The 12,892-nt window shown below is 36.5% G+C and overlaps 1 protein-coding gene across 1 annotated transcript in view; it reads right to left on the bottom strand.

Annotated features, from left to right (window-relative positions):
• The window catches only part of LOC132126787 (eukaryotic translation initiation factor 4 gamma 3-like), a 44,081-nt gene that overhangs the window by 7,215 nt on the left and 23,974 nt on the right, over positions 1-12,892 (bottom strand). Inside the window, exons 10-21 of the mRNA XM_059538285.1 lie at positions 11,693-11,789; positions 10,877-11,590; positions 10,718-10,791; positions 9,783-10,017; positions 7,952-8,076; positions 5,819-5,944; positions 5,083-5,232; positions 4,621-4,818; positions 4,341-4,487; positions 3,838-4,074; positions 1,318-1,422; positions 200-338 (exon numbers count right to left, since the gene is read on the bottom strand). Of these exons, the coding sequence (XP_059394268.1) occupies positions 200-338; positions 1,318-1,422; positions 3,838-4,074; positions 4,341-4,487; positions 4,621-4,818; positions 5,083-5,232; positions 5,819-5,944; positions 7,952-8,076; positions 9,783-10,017; positions 10,718-10,791; positions 10,877-11,590; positions 11,693-11,789 (2,347 nt within the window). The remainder of the gene's footprint in view (positions 1-199; positions 339-1,317; positions 1,423-3,837; positions 4,075-4,340; positions 4,488-4,620; positions 4,819-5,082; positions 5,233-5,818; positions 5,945-7,951; positions 8,077-9,782; positions 10,018-10,717; positions 10,792-10,876; positions 11,591-11,692; positions 11,790-12,892) is intronic.

A 12,892-nucleotide genomic window follows, 5' to 3' on the forward strand; every position in this document is an offset into this window, starting at 1 on the left:
CTAGAACCAAAGACGCAGGACAGGGTTACTTCACAAAAGATCCCCACTAGCCTATAATAGCCACCAAACAGTGAAATCAGAAATGGCAAGGGTTTTATTAACTCCAAATGTGTTTTTTTCCTCTGGGTGGCGCTGTAGTTAGTCTGCTATAGCTAGAGAAACGCACTAAAATGCTGTGAGGAAGTGCTGTGGATCTCACCTGGCCTCCTCTTGATGTCCTTAGACAGAAGCTGCTGATGAACCTTCCTCTGTTCTTCCTGTTCCTCCAGCTTGGCTTCTTTATGGATCTGCTCTATGGTTTTAGGACCCTGGTCTGCTCTCCGGGACACCCAGTTATGCTTGAAAATATAAATGATCAGAGAGAGATTAGATATCTGCGATTAATGGATCAGTGTCATTCTGGGAAATAGATAACAATTACCACAAAATTATAAAACGACAACCAACTATTCAGATCTCTATTTAAAGCTGGGCACAATAAAGGCTTCACAAGGTTGAAAGAAGGATCCCTCCTCTTTTTGTCTATTCTCTCTCATGCATTTTTATCACTCAAAAGCTAAAAACAAAAACTGAGGAGCGCAGAGGAGAGACACCAAGCTGAATTATGCCACTTGCAACCAGATATGAATTTAATGTCATGGCCAAATGCTATGACCTTTCTGATACAGTATTTAACCTGTGGCTGTTTCTGGGCCATTGAGTTCAGTGTTCCTGTTTCTGAATACTAGTTTAAACGTATATTTTTACATTTATGGATTTTAATTTATATAATTTTCATTTAAGATATGGTTTTTATAAATTATTATAAATATGATTATTTCTATTAAATACTCTATATTAAAAAGTAAAGATTTTTATACGCATTTAAAAATGATCTAAAATGCTATTATTTGAGATGAATACTTTAATCAAGAGTACATTAAAATTATAAAAACTGTAATAATTCACCATATTACTGATTTTACTGTACTGTACCATTACACTTTTTTTTTTTTTTTTTAAATAATACAGCACTCTTGGTGAGCAAAGGAGAGGTTTTCTTTTAAAAACATCAAAACATTTTACTGGCCACAAAATCACAAATACAATTTGCAATAATTATAAAAGAAACCCCAAGTAAGTAAATTTTTGTGCCCGTTAAGCCATTATAGATTATATAGATTATGAAGTTTTTAATTAAATAAAAAATAAGAGCGTAAAAACACCACACAGATGTTTTTGCTTTCCCTGTTTCTTGTATCAAAGCCAGGCCTTCCTGTACGCTCTCTCAACACACACATACAAACAAACACACTCACAATCCCCTATGGCACTTACCAGTCTCAAATCTATCACATCCTGTAGCATGAACCGTATCCGTGACGATGTCTTGCGCTCTTTGACAATTTTCTCCATCTGGTTGAAGTACTGGTCCATACGGGGCTATACAAGGACACAGAGCAGCGAGTGATGAGAAACATATCAGTCTAATATCAAACACTAAGTTCATGTGTCCATGTCGATAACAACATCTCTGCAAAATGACTGATTATAAATAAAGACAGACAGCGATGTGTGATCATGCTGCACAGATCTTCCTGTGCCCATCCATTATGGGAGCCATCGTAAATCTAAAAGTAATATTTGAGGTAAAGAACTGCTCCTAAATCAATAAGGTCAATAAATGCAGAACCTATTTCCCAACCTGACTCCCAGCGGGCTGAAAAACGCCTGAAGTTCATGCCGCAAGATCAGCAAGAAAGAAACGAAGGATACAGAAAACATCTACTCTCTTGCCTAATACTTTGCTCCAGGGTTTATGGGCGTCTGTTGGGTCCAGCTGGAACACATTTAGGCTGCGTGTGTACAGTGCTCAAATTATATTTACCCCCATGCCTGAATATCCCTCATTCTTTTTGCATTGCAGCATATTTAAATGGCATTTTCCCAGCTCAGTCTATTGTACAGCTACAATGCCATTCTTTAGGATCAGATTAAAGATGAAAATCTCAAAGCTACCACAGTCATGCTATGACGAGAAGGAGCAGCGCTGGGAAACTGCTCCAGTCAAAGCTCAAAGCCCACTGTAAAAACAACATAAACAGGCTATGTTGAGAAGAATAGCATACTTGCACTAGTGCTGCAGTACATACTACTGTACTATGTGTGTAATGTTCACAGAATGAGCATTTTCTCTATGCTTAAATAAGCAAGGTAAGCTACCTGTACAGTACACAACAGAACACGCTGGGTGGAATTCCATTTCCCACAATGCAGATGTGTTCAATGCAATATGATCTTCCATTTAATTTACAGTATAATTGCATTAAAATATTTCTATATTCAATTCTAATGTTATTTTATTTACTGCATGCTATTTAGAATATGCAGACTGCCACGTAATGCAGTCTCAATACAGAAGCCATACACAAACTAAACAATTAGAACCTGCCCTTCCTCTTTGAGCATCACAGTTAACACCTTACAGCATGTCTTTCCAAAGTACTGGACTGATTTATTAGTAGCCTGTTTTATCAGACAAACAAACAGCAGAGGCGTGCTGAAGGAATGCCAAGTAAACAACAGTGATTATGTGATTAGTTAAGAATTCATCTAAAAATCCAGCTTTTAAGAATCCTTTTGTGCTAAATAAAGCTCTAGTCCTTATATACTGCAGTCTCAGCCTCACACAGACTGCATGTCTGATGCATATCGCACACAAAAATGGCGAAAAGCTTTTTGAAAATGTCAAGCTCTACTCTGATTGGCTGGATTTGTGCAATTGTCCTATTAAAAAAAAATAAAATAAAATAAATGTATTAGTCCCGTTTGAAACAAAACGTCGCCACACTGTGCACTTCGAAGGTGAAACCAATTACAGGATTTGCCAATATTTGCAAGGTGCCGGCATTGAATTGTTCCAGGATATCCAATAATTTTCTTTGAGGAACTTAACTTTGAGGAAGCACATCTCTACTTGATTTACATTTACATTTAATAATTTAGCAGAAACTTTTATCCAAAGCGACTAACAAATGAGAACAATAGACGCAATCAGACCAACAAGAGAAAAACAACAGAATAAATGCCATGACAAGTGTCAGTCAGTCTAGCACAGAACCCGTAGCTGTTGTTTTTTTTTTTTTTTTTTTCAAAGAATAGGATAGACAAGAAAATGTATGTATGATTTATGATATACCTTCCTGTTAAAAAAAATAAATAAACAGTACAAAAATCGAAGTTTTGCCAAACTTTGACCAATATTTACCAGTCATACTGTGAATATTTCTTGACAATGTTAAGCTGTTTCATATAAAACTTCATCTTTAGCAATCTAGATAAATTGCAATTTTTTTCCACTAAGGTTTAAGTCATTACAAGATGTGCAAGTCATGAAAATGTTTTTCTTTAGTAGATGGTTTGTATGTCTTTAATTCAAACTGAATCGTCACTTACATCATGGAGGGTTACACTATTACTCTAACAATTTGACTTAAACCATGCATTATGTTGCAATTCCTCACAAATCAACCCTATGTCATGGCAAAAAAGAATTTTTAATCTTATTTGGTGCTTGACGGGTGTTAATTTCAGACCCTACTTACTTGTAGTTCCCTTCCTGTCTCACAGGGAAGTTCTTCGGCGGTTTGCTAAGTGAACCATACTTTTTCCATTAGTGAGATGAGGTTTTACAATGGTTCTAGTTTCCGTAATGGTCATATTAGATGATTTAAATAAAAAGCTAAATATTCCATGCCTTTCAAATTTCCCTTTCCAAGGGATTTTCACCACTGATCTTGTGAAATACGAATCAGTGCGGCTCCAGAATGTATAATGACGAACTGTTGGGCAAGTTACCTTGGCTTTCTCGAAGTCAAGGTCTTTGCCGATGGTAGTGAGGAGTCTGCAGAGGCACTCTAAGCTCTCGTTGTCATGGTTTTTTAATAGTTTCACCACACAGTCATGCATGATGGGCTCTGTCAGCATCTTGAGCTTGAACAGCTCACCGATGAATTTGATATTTCCCGTGGAGCGCCGCCGAGCCTTGTCCTTCGCCTCCTCTAGCTCCTCCTGCAGTTTTTCCCTTTCTGTGGGCTAAAAAAAAAGGGTTGCACATAAATCCCATAATTCTTTCAATAATGCCTTTTAAAGGGGTCATGAACTAAGAAATCAAAACTCCCTTGATCTCTGAACATATAACAGGTCAATATTGTTAATAAACATTGCTTCTATTGTCATCATTTGGATAAAGAATCTGCAAAATGACGAAATGTAAATGGCCATTACAGACAGAAAGTCAAAAAGACTACTAAGATGAGCAAGTCTAAATGAATTCTTGATAATCATTATTGAATAATTACTGATGTGGCAGAGTCCAGCTCCTTTTGTTTTCTCTCAAGTACGACGTCGTCCACTTTGTCCCTCTCGAATTCCTTCTGACAGCGGTTCAATAGCAGCTTCCGGAAGTTTACCGTGGTATTAGGTTTATCTGCCGTGGGCACTTTTAGCTACAATTGGATCACAAGAGGAAGAAATACCCACGACATACTTAAGAATGAATAATATGAGGGAAATTAACGCAGACGTGGAAATTTCACAATCGCGCAATGCACAGTTAACTCCAAAGTGTACGAAACGTACCGTAGCCAGGCAGCGACACATGTTGGCGTAGGCCACAGAGAAGCTGGGCTCATCTATGGCCTTCTCAAACACAAGGTCAATGACTCCCTTCAGCCTCTCCTCTGTGTTGATGGTGAGATCCGTCACCTGCTTCATCAGCTGATTGAACATCTGAGGCGTGAGCTTGTTCAAAATGCTACGAACCCTTCGGAACAACTCCTGAAATGCCAGAAAAGCAACAGATTGCCAACACACTGGGGTTCAAAATCGACAAAACTACCTTCGGATAAAATAAACATGCTTTTGCTTAATGTGACAAATCAGTATGTGAGAACGGCAAATAAAACTCTTGTGCCTGACAAGAACAAAAGCCATCATACGTGACAACCGTCTAATTCAATCTCAAGTGTGTATCTCTTGCCGTCTTGAGTGCTTCTTTTACTGTGAATGTTTCAAACACTTATGCATGATAGAAATCCACACCTGGGTTCTCAGGGCCTCTGGGTCATCCATCACACTCTCTCTCTTCAGCCCGGGTTTCCAGGCATTCTCTGCCTTCTTGAGCTGAACGTCATCAATAACAGAAACGTTTACGATGATTTTGCGTGGTGGAAGTCGCCGCACGTTTATAAGCTTCGAATAAAGAACACAGATAGAAAAGAAGAGTTCTATGATGCACATTTTCCCACCAAATTCACATTACAGTAATATTTGTGGATGTTTGACTTTTTGTCATTTCATGTTTCTACTATGAAATGATATTAGAAAATAGGGGAGAAACTGTTTTTTTTTAAAAACAAATTAAAAGCAGTAATATTAAAATTTTAAGTTTTGACAATATTTTTTCATAGTAATGATTTTTGCATTAATGCAGTAATGAGAATTTAGAGGGAAATGTTTAAGGTTATGAAAATAATGTCATAAGACAAAAAAAAAAAAACCTCAATGGCCCCCAAAAAAGTCTTCATTTACTTTGTGCAAAATACAATTACTTCTATCTCACCCCAAAAATCTAAAGAAAGGACCCAGGTATTATTCTTAGTGTTTTTATTTATTTTTTTATAATGGATACATTTATCTACCAAAACTGTTAAATGTTCTCCCAAACTGCTTAATCATACTTGCATGGGTTGATAGATCAAGATGTTTTTGTGTGGGCATACCTTAGCTGTTTTGGTATTCTTGTCTGTAATTGATTATATGATTTATTAAAACTCACTGGAGCACCATGTCCTCCTGGCATCTGCCTGCTGAAGTCAGCAAAAGCAGGAGTGAAATCCTGGGGAGTACCCCTGGAAATCAACCTGGGGTCCACAGACCTCAGCGGCAGCTTGTTTTGGTTAATCTGAAACAGATGAGATCATTTCCAAGAGTTATCCAGCAGGAGGCGCGGTGAGAAATAGAGCTGTGACATGAATGAAACACCAGATCTCCCTCCCCTCCTGCTTATGCTGATCTTGGACTAGCTGTACCCATTTGTATCTTTATCAAAACCAGTATGAGAGAAGCTGGTTTGAGACCAGCCTTCCCTTGCCCTACAGCACTGAGGGGAAACAGTATCTGCCATGGAGACCAGCTCCATTTGTTATTTATATATCAACAACATGTTCAATGATTTACGCTCCGGTCAGCTTGTGACGGAGGGAACCAGAACAGCCAGAAACAGATGTGAGCGAGCACACATGCAAAATAAAATCTAGGAACTGAAATAGGAAACTGAAAGTACTGCGTGTACATTCAGAACAACAGAAACCGATGTGGTCAATAACAGTAACTGAGAAAGTATATATCAATGACAAACTCACTGTAAACTCTCTTTTATCAACACATTAAACTGAAGTTTAAGACTATGAATCGAACAGGGGCAGGGCATTTCTTTTCTAACGTCTTTAGGCTAAATGATGCCTACTGCCAAGTATGACATAACCGTAATGTAATTTTAATGGAAACAGGACGTCAAGGGAGAGTGCAACTCAGTTGAAGTTTAAAGAGTCAGGGGAACATACTTGTATTACTGTAGTTTATATGTTTTAAGCAGCATTAGACTAAAATGTTAAGTCCCTTTTTTCATTTTTCTTTAGGGAAGTAGGCAAAGAATGTGTTTTTGGCTCTGAAAAAGGTTTGGATCACCCTGTTAACCTCTGGTTACGGGATTTCACATTGTACAAAATGGGTTAAGATTTACCTTGCATATTTATGAGGTTAATAACACTGATTAGACATGTATGGCATGTTTTCAAAAGTATTATGCTCACCAAAGCTGCATTTATTGGATCAAAAAGTACATTAACATGCCATTATAAAAATGTAAAATAACTATTTTCTATTTTCTTTTTTTTTGCTATTTTGTGTTTATTTTGATCTTTCATTTCAGTACAATCACAACACAATATATTTCAGTTTACATAATGCTCATTACAATCACAAAGTGTTTTAACAAATGCAGGTATGAACAATTACATACTGTGTTTTAAGTATGACTTGTACTTTAGGTTTGTTCGATTGTTTCAAAATATAATTTATTTCCCTTTTTTACAAAAAACAAAACAAAAACAAGAGCAAAAATAAAAATAGAAACTATATACATCCAGGGAAAGAATATGTGTCTTAGTTAAACTCAATACTTAACAACCTCAGATGGCTTCTTCTATTCTCAAATGACTTATGGGAATGATTATTACATACACATATAAACATATATTATTAACATATATATTATATATTAATCTTGATCTATTTAAGTATAGAAGCAAAATCTGATCTTCTTTCGGATACATATGCAACCCAATTCCTCCATTTTTCCAGAAAAACATCTCTCTTTAAGTTAACAAAAAAGGTAATCTTTTCCATCATATAAATCTCTATGGTCACATCTATCCAGTCATCTAATGTCGGTCTCTCTTGTTGCAACCATTTGCGAGTGATTGCCTTCTTACTGACTGCTAAAAGGACACCCATCAGATATTTGTTATCTACTGCAATAGTTTCTAAGTTAACACAACCAAAATACAGTAGTTTGAATTCTAGAGGTATGTCTCTTCTAAAAATATGTTCAAGAGCATCCTGTAATTCTTTCCAATATTCCTGAATATGTAGGCATTCCCAAAATATATGATAATGGCTATTTTCTTATATATTTTAAAACTGTGATTGCAAAGCTGAATTTTCACCAGCCATTACTCAGTGCCACATGATCCTTCGATATGTTTCATAAATGACACGGTAATACTATTATTTATCAAATGCACATTGTGTGTGTCTACTACAAAATCCAAGAAACAGTCAGACAGCTCAATTTCCAGAAGGTCCCCACTCTTCTGACAACATAAGGAATAACAACAACAAAACCCACCTTGTCTAGCACCACATCGCTGATTTGAGGCAGTCCCTCTGGCTTCAGCACACAGGCCGGCATAAACTGAAAACCCAACAGGAAGTCCCGGTCATACTGTCTCTTTCCATTAGACTGCACAAGACCTGGTTTGGAAAAAGCACAGCAATAGTAGGCCAGATATATTATGCAATTTATCACGCAAACGTAGCAAGGATATAATCCATGTGACATCAGTGGTTCAACCTTAATTTTACGAAGCTACGAAAATACTTTTTGTGCACAAAGAAAACAAAAATAACTTAATTCAACAATTTGTCTCCTCTGCATGACCCTTGCACCATTTTGGAGAGTTTCACATACGTACACAACATATGCTGTTCTGTGTCAGCAGCACTGTATACGGATACGCGGTTTACGTTGTTTCCACTTTGATCTGAATGTAAACAACATATCCGCGTACATACGTTGCTTACGTATGTGATACTCTCCAAAATGGTGCCAGGGTTACACAGAGGAGACAAATTGTTGAATAAAGTCATTATTTTTATTTTCTTTACACACAAGAAATATTCTCATAATAGCTTCATCTAGGCAGGGTCAGAAAGCTCTCGGATTTCATTAAAAATATCTTAATTTGTGTTCCAAAGATGAATGGAGGTCTTACGGAGTTGGAATGACATGAGGGTGAGTAATAAATCAGATAATTCACCCAAAAATAAAATTTCTGTGCTGTAAACCAAAGTCTAATGGCTATTTAACAAACAGGATGAATTTGATCTCCAGTGAACGAAAGAAATACATATCTAACTAGGGGTGTATTGGTACACAAACATAACGGTTTGGATTGTACCTCAGTTTTTATATCGGTTCAGTATGATTTCGGTACAGGAGGGAGGAAAACTATACATAAAATAGCTTTTTTATTATTATTATTAAACAATGGTTTACTGAACAAATGGCTTTTTCTTTAAACTATATTACAATTAAAGTTCAAATTACAATTTTCTTAACGATAAAAATCTACCTTAAATTGTGCTCTAAATAGGGAGCCCTTTTACATACAAGGTTAACTAGGGTTATAATTAACGTCAGAGCCCAAACCTTTAAATATAATAATCAACACTCAACTTAAAAAATAAAATAAAAAAATATGGCAATCAAGTAAATGGCACATAATGGAGTTTTTAAATTAACTTCTAAATTATAAAATTTCTAGCCTATTTGTTGTTGAAATATATTCATTTACACAGTGGCTATTTCAAGTTGTTTCATAACAGATTTAATTAAACATGCATTAAATAATTAAGAAAAAGTAAATTAAAATATGATGAGTAAGTAGTCCAATATTTAGCAAAATGCTTTTTTCTAGACATAATCTCTCTAGTGAACAAACAAGCTGTCGACACTGATGACTCGCCAGAGGTAAATGAAATGCTATGTGATGTACGAGCGTTTTATGTTTTATGTCAACGTTTTAGTGACATCTTCCCATGGTTACAACAATTATTGAGTGTGATTGGGTCAAGAGACATTCATTCACATTTATTTCACATTAAAATGCGTTTATATAGCGATCTGTCTTGCCACATCAAAGAGCACCAAAACGGCATGTATTGTTTGGATTTCCTGAAAAAATTGTCAGAATTTGAAAGATGAGATTTCATAAAAGTAACAATAAATTAAACTGGAAGTTTCTAATCAAGTTCCACTCATGCATTGGTTAAAACAATGCTGTAGCCTATTTGTTCGGTACACACATCTTTGGTACAAATGCATGTACTGTTACACCCCTAATCTTCACTAAAGTTAAAATATCAGAACTTAATTTAGTTCCTGTGGGAAGTCTTACCTTCCGGCATGAGTGGAGTAGGTGAACACATGGACCCCCTGCTGTCCCCAAGTGTAACGCCACTGTCAGTGCTCTCTGTCTCCACGCCATTCCTGAAAGGCTCCGTTTCAGTCTCACCATTCTCCTCTGAGAGCTTCCCCTGGAGCTCAGGCACTGTAAATGAGCTGCTGTAGGTCCCTAAGGTTGGTTCTAATACCATCTCATCACCAGCAGAGCTGTCCTTTGAGGTCTCCTCCTAATGTGACGCAAAGAAAAGCAGCATTACACAAGGGCCTGGAGCTGTTATGTGACATGAATGACTGCATAGAGGTTTATGCAATGATAACAATGTCATTAATCTGTTATGCTATGTGGAGGGATTTTGCAATTCTCCCTTTTCCAACATCCCAATATCCCTTTTCCACCAACAGGGTACCCGTTATTATAATGTAACAATAACCCACAGTGAAACCCACAGAAAACTAAACTGGTAAGACAAACAGAATTATTGTTACTAACACTATTATTGTTGGTTCTATTTATTTATTTAAAAAAATCAGTCTGTTCATTTAGATTTTATTTTACAGGTTTTATTATTTAATAATTTAATATTATAAAAAAAACATTACATTTATCAACACATTTCACATTTTCATGTTTAATCCAGAAGGACTGTAAAGGTTTAATTAGGTTTGTTTTTTTGTAAGCCTTTTTTTTATGAACCCAAAAATCTAAATAAATAAATAAAATTAATTAATAAATAAATAAGTAATAATAATAAAATAAAAAGTAATTTGAAAAATACAAAAATAATTTAGATTTTTTTTGAGCCATGAAAATCCAAAACAAAAAAAAAATATTTTAATTTGAGTTTTCCCAAGTACTGTATGTTATTTTTATTTTAAATAATAAAACAATTTAATTTACTTTTTTTTTTGTTAAGAATAATATCTCACCTCATTTTCTTTCGTTTCCACCATCAGAACATCTTCATTTGGTTTCTTCCAAGACTTTGGTACAACAGAAACGGCTTGAGATATGACAAAAAGGACAATGCAATTAGCAACTTTTAATTTTGCCTGATTTATAACACAAATCATGTCAAGAACAAATACCTGAGGGTATGAACTTTCTAGAGTTGTTCTGAGTTTGTGATTCAGAAGCATCCTGAACCTTTATTTGGACAGTGTCTGAGGACTTGCTTTGCTCTGGCACCTCAAGGACAACTGGCTGCACAAGTGGTGCCAAACCAGGTGGTGGTCCAAGGACAGTAGTGGTGCAGGAGGTGCTTGAAGAGGCCTGTACGGTTGGGATCAAGGGCACATGTACAGCTAGAGAAGGGAGGTGCTTTGTCTGGAGCTCCTCCAAGGCCACTGGAACTTCCTGACTGGACTCCTCCGTGGATGACGTACCCTGGGTTGGCAGCTGAACCTCGCGGGACAATGATATCTTTAGGGCTTCCTGGACCTCAGGTTCTTCGTAGCTTGATAAAGGAGATGGAGACTCTGCAAGGCCATTTACCACTTTGAGGGACGTTGAGGGCGAAGCAGAAAGTCTGAGAGAAGTTTCAGGAATAGAGTCCCCACCAGAATTAACCAGATGTGTTTGAGCCTTGGTAGCTGACGGAGAAATCAATTCCAGTTCTCCCGAAGCAGTTAGTTTAATGCATCCACTTGAAGGATGAGTGGGAAAATCAGAGGCCATCTCTGGAGAAGAAGAGGCTAATAATGGAAGACTTGGGGCATCTCCTTTCTCTAAAGTGGAATCTGAAGGCCTAGGCCCAGGAGATACAGGCTTTATAGGACCAGACTCCATTTTTGGCCTGTCATCTATAAAGGTCAAGAGCAAAGACAGAGTCAAAACATTAATAAAAGGTATGACCTTAAGAGACAAATGTTATCAATAAAAGTGGGTTGGGTCTGGAGTTTTACCCAAACTAGGTTTGCCATCCACCGGCGCAGGGCTTTCTGAGAGTCTCTGAGGTGGGTTGACACATGTTGTTTGTTCAAGGGTCTGACAGTTGCTTGGCTGTTTTAGGGTGAAAAAGAGAGAAAGAAATGCAGACACATCAGTCACCCATCGCATAGCCTGAACTTTGACTATCAGCATAAAGCCTAGCCCACAGCCTAGCTTATTCTGGCCCAGAAAAAGTCTGGGAAGATATGATAATGATAAATTACTATGCATAGTAATGGTAATACAATGTTTTTGGACATCTATCATAGAAATCTTTTTTGGCATGAATCATAGTTGTTGTGAATTCTTTCCTTTGAAGTTTAAGAGTTGCGATCTGCGTTATATTTCAGTAATTACTTGCATAAATAACGTAGTGCAGTATTCATAGTATGTACGGTTGTAGCGTGACCGGTTATTCACTGTTACTTCAGCACGGCAGTCACGCCGCGCACTCTCACTCAGGTGCAGCGTTTATGTGCAAGAGAAAGTGTGTGATAAAGTAAGTTACTTCAATATATATTGTTAATTACCTAGATTATTACAGTATACCACAATCGTGTTAACTTTAACAGTGTTTACGATGTTATTGATGTTTAGCGATCTTTTTCTGTGTAATTTGATCCTGTTTAACGAGCTGTTTAGCCCGCTAGCATCGCAGCGTGCATTGTTCATGTTTACAACTTTATTACATTGAAGTGTAACATTTCATGGAGATAATTCCTTCCAGCAGCTATTACTAACTTCTGTATTAATGATACATTCTCATTTCTATATATATATATATATATATATATTATATTTCGTTGTTTGTAATTTTACTAAGCAGATTATTCTCACAGATATATTGCTGATACATTTCTCAGTTAATACTCTATATATCAGCGCATTTGACAGTTGTTTATTATAGAGTTTGTTATATGTTGAGTTATTTGTAATATGTGAACAATGAGTATTTATATCTGTTGTTTTATTTATTTCAGAAACTACCTCAAATACACTAACATGTGTGTTAGGTCACATCTTGTGCAATAAACCATCAAAATGAATATGATGACTCCGACTCCTTGAAAAGAGTTCTGCAGCGGTCAATAACTATTAACCAAAATTCAGTGGGACAATCCCCAACAATAGTAATACCATGTTTTTTGAACATGGTACCACGGTCACTGCACATT

Source organism: Carassius carassius, chromosome 44 (assembly GCF_963082965.1).
Source record: "Carassius carassius chromosome 44, fCarCar2.1, whole genome shotgun sequence".
In the NCBI taxonomy this organism is placed as follows: domain Eukaryota; kingdom Metazoa; phylum Chordata; class Actinopteri; order Cypriniformes; family Cyprinidae; genus Carassius; species Carassius carassius.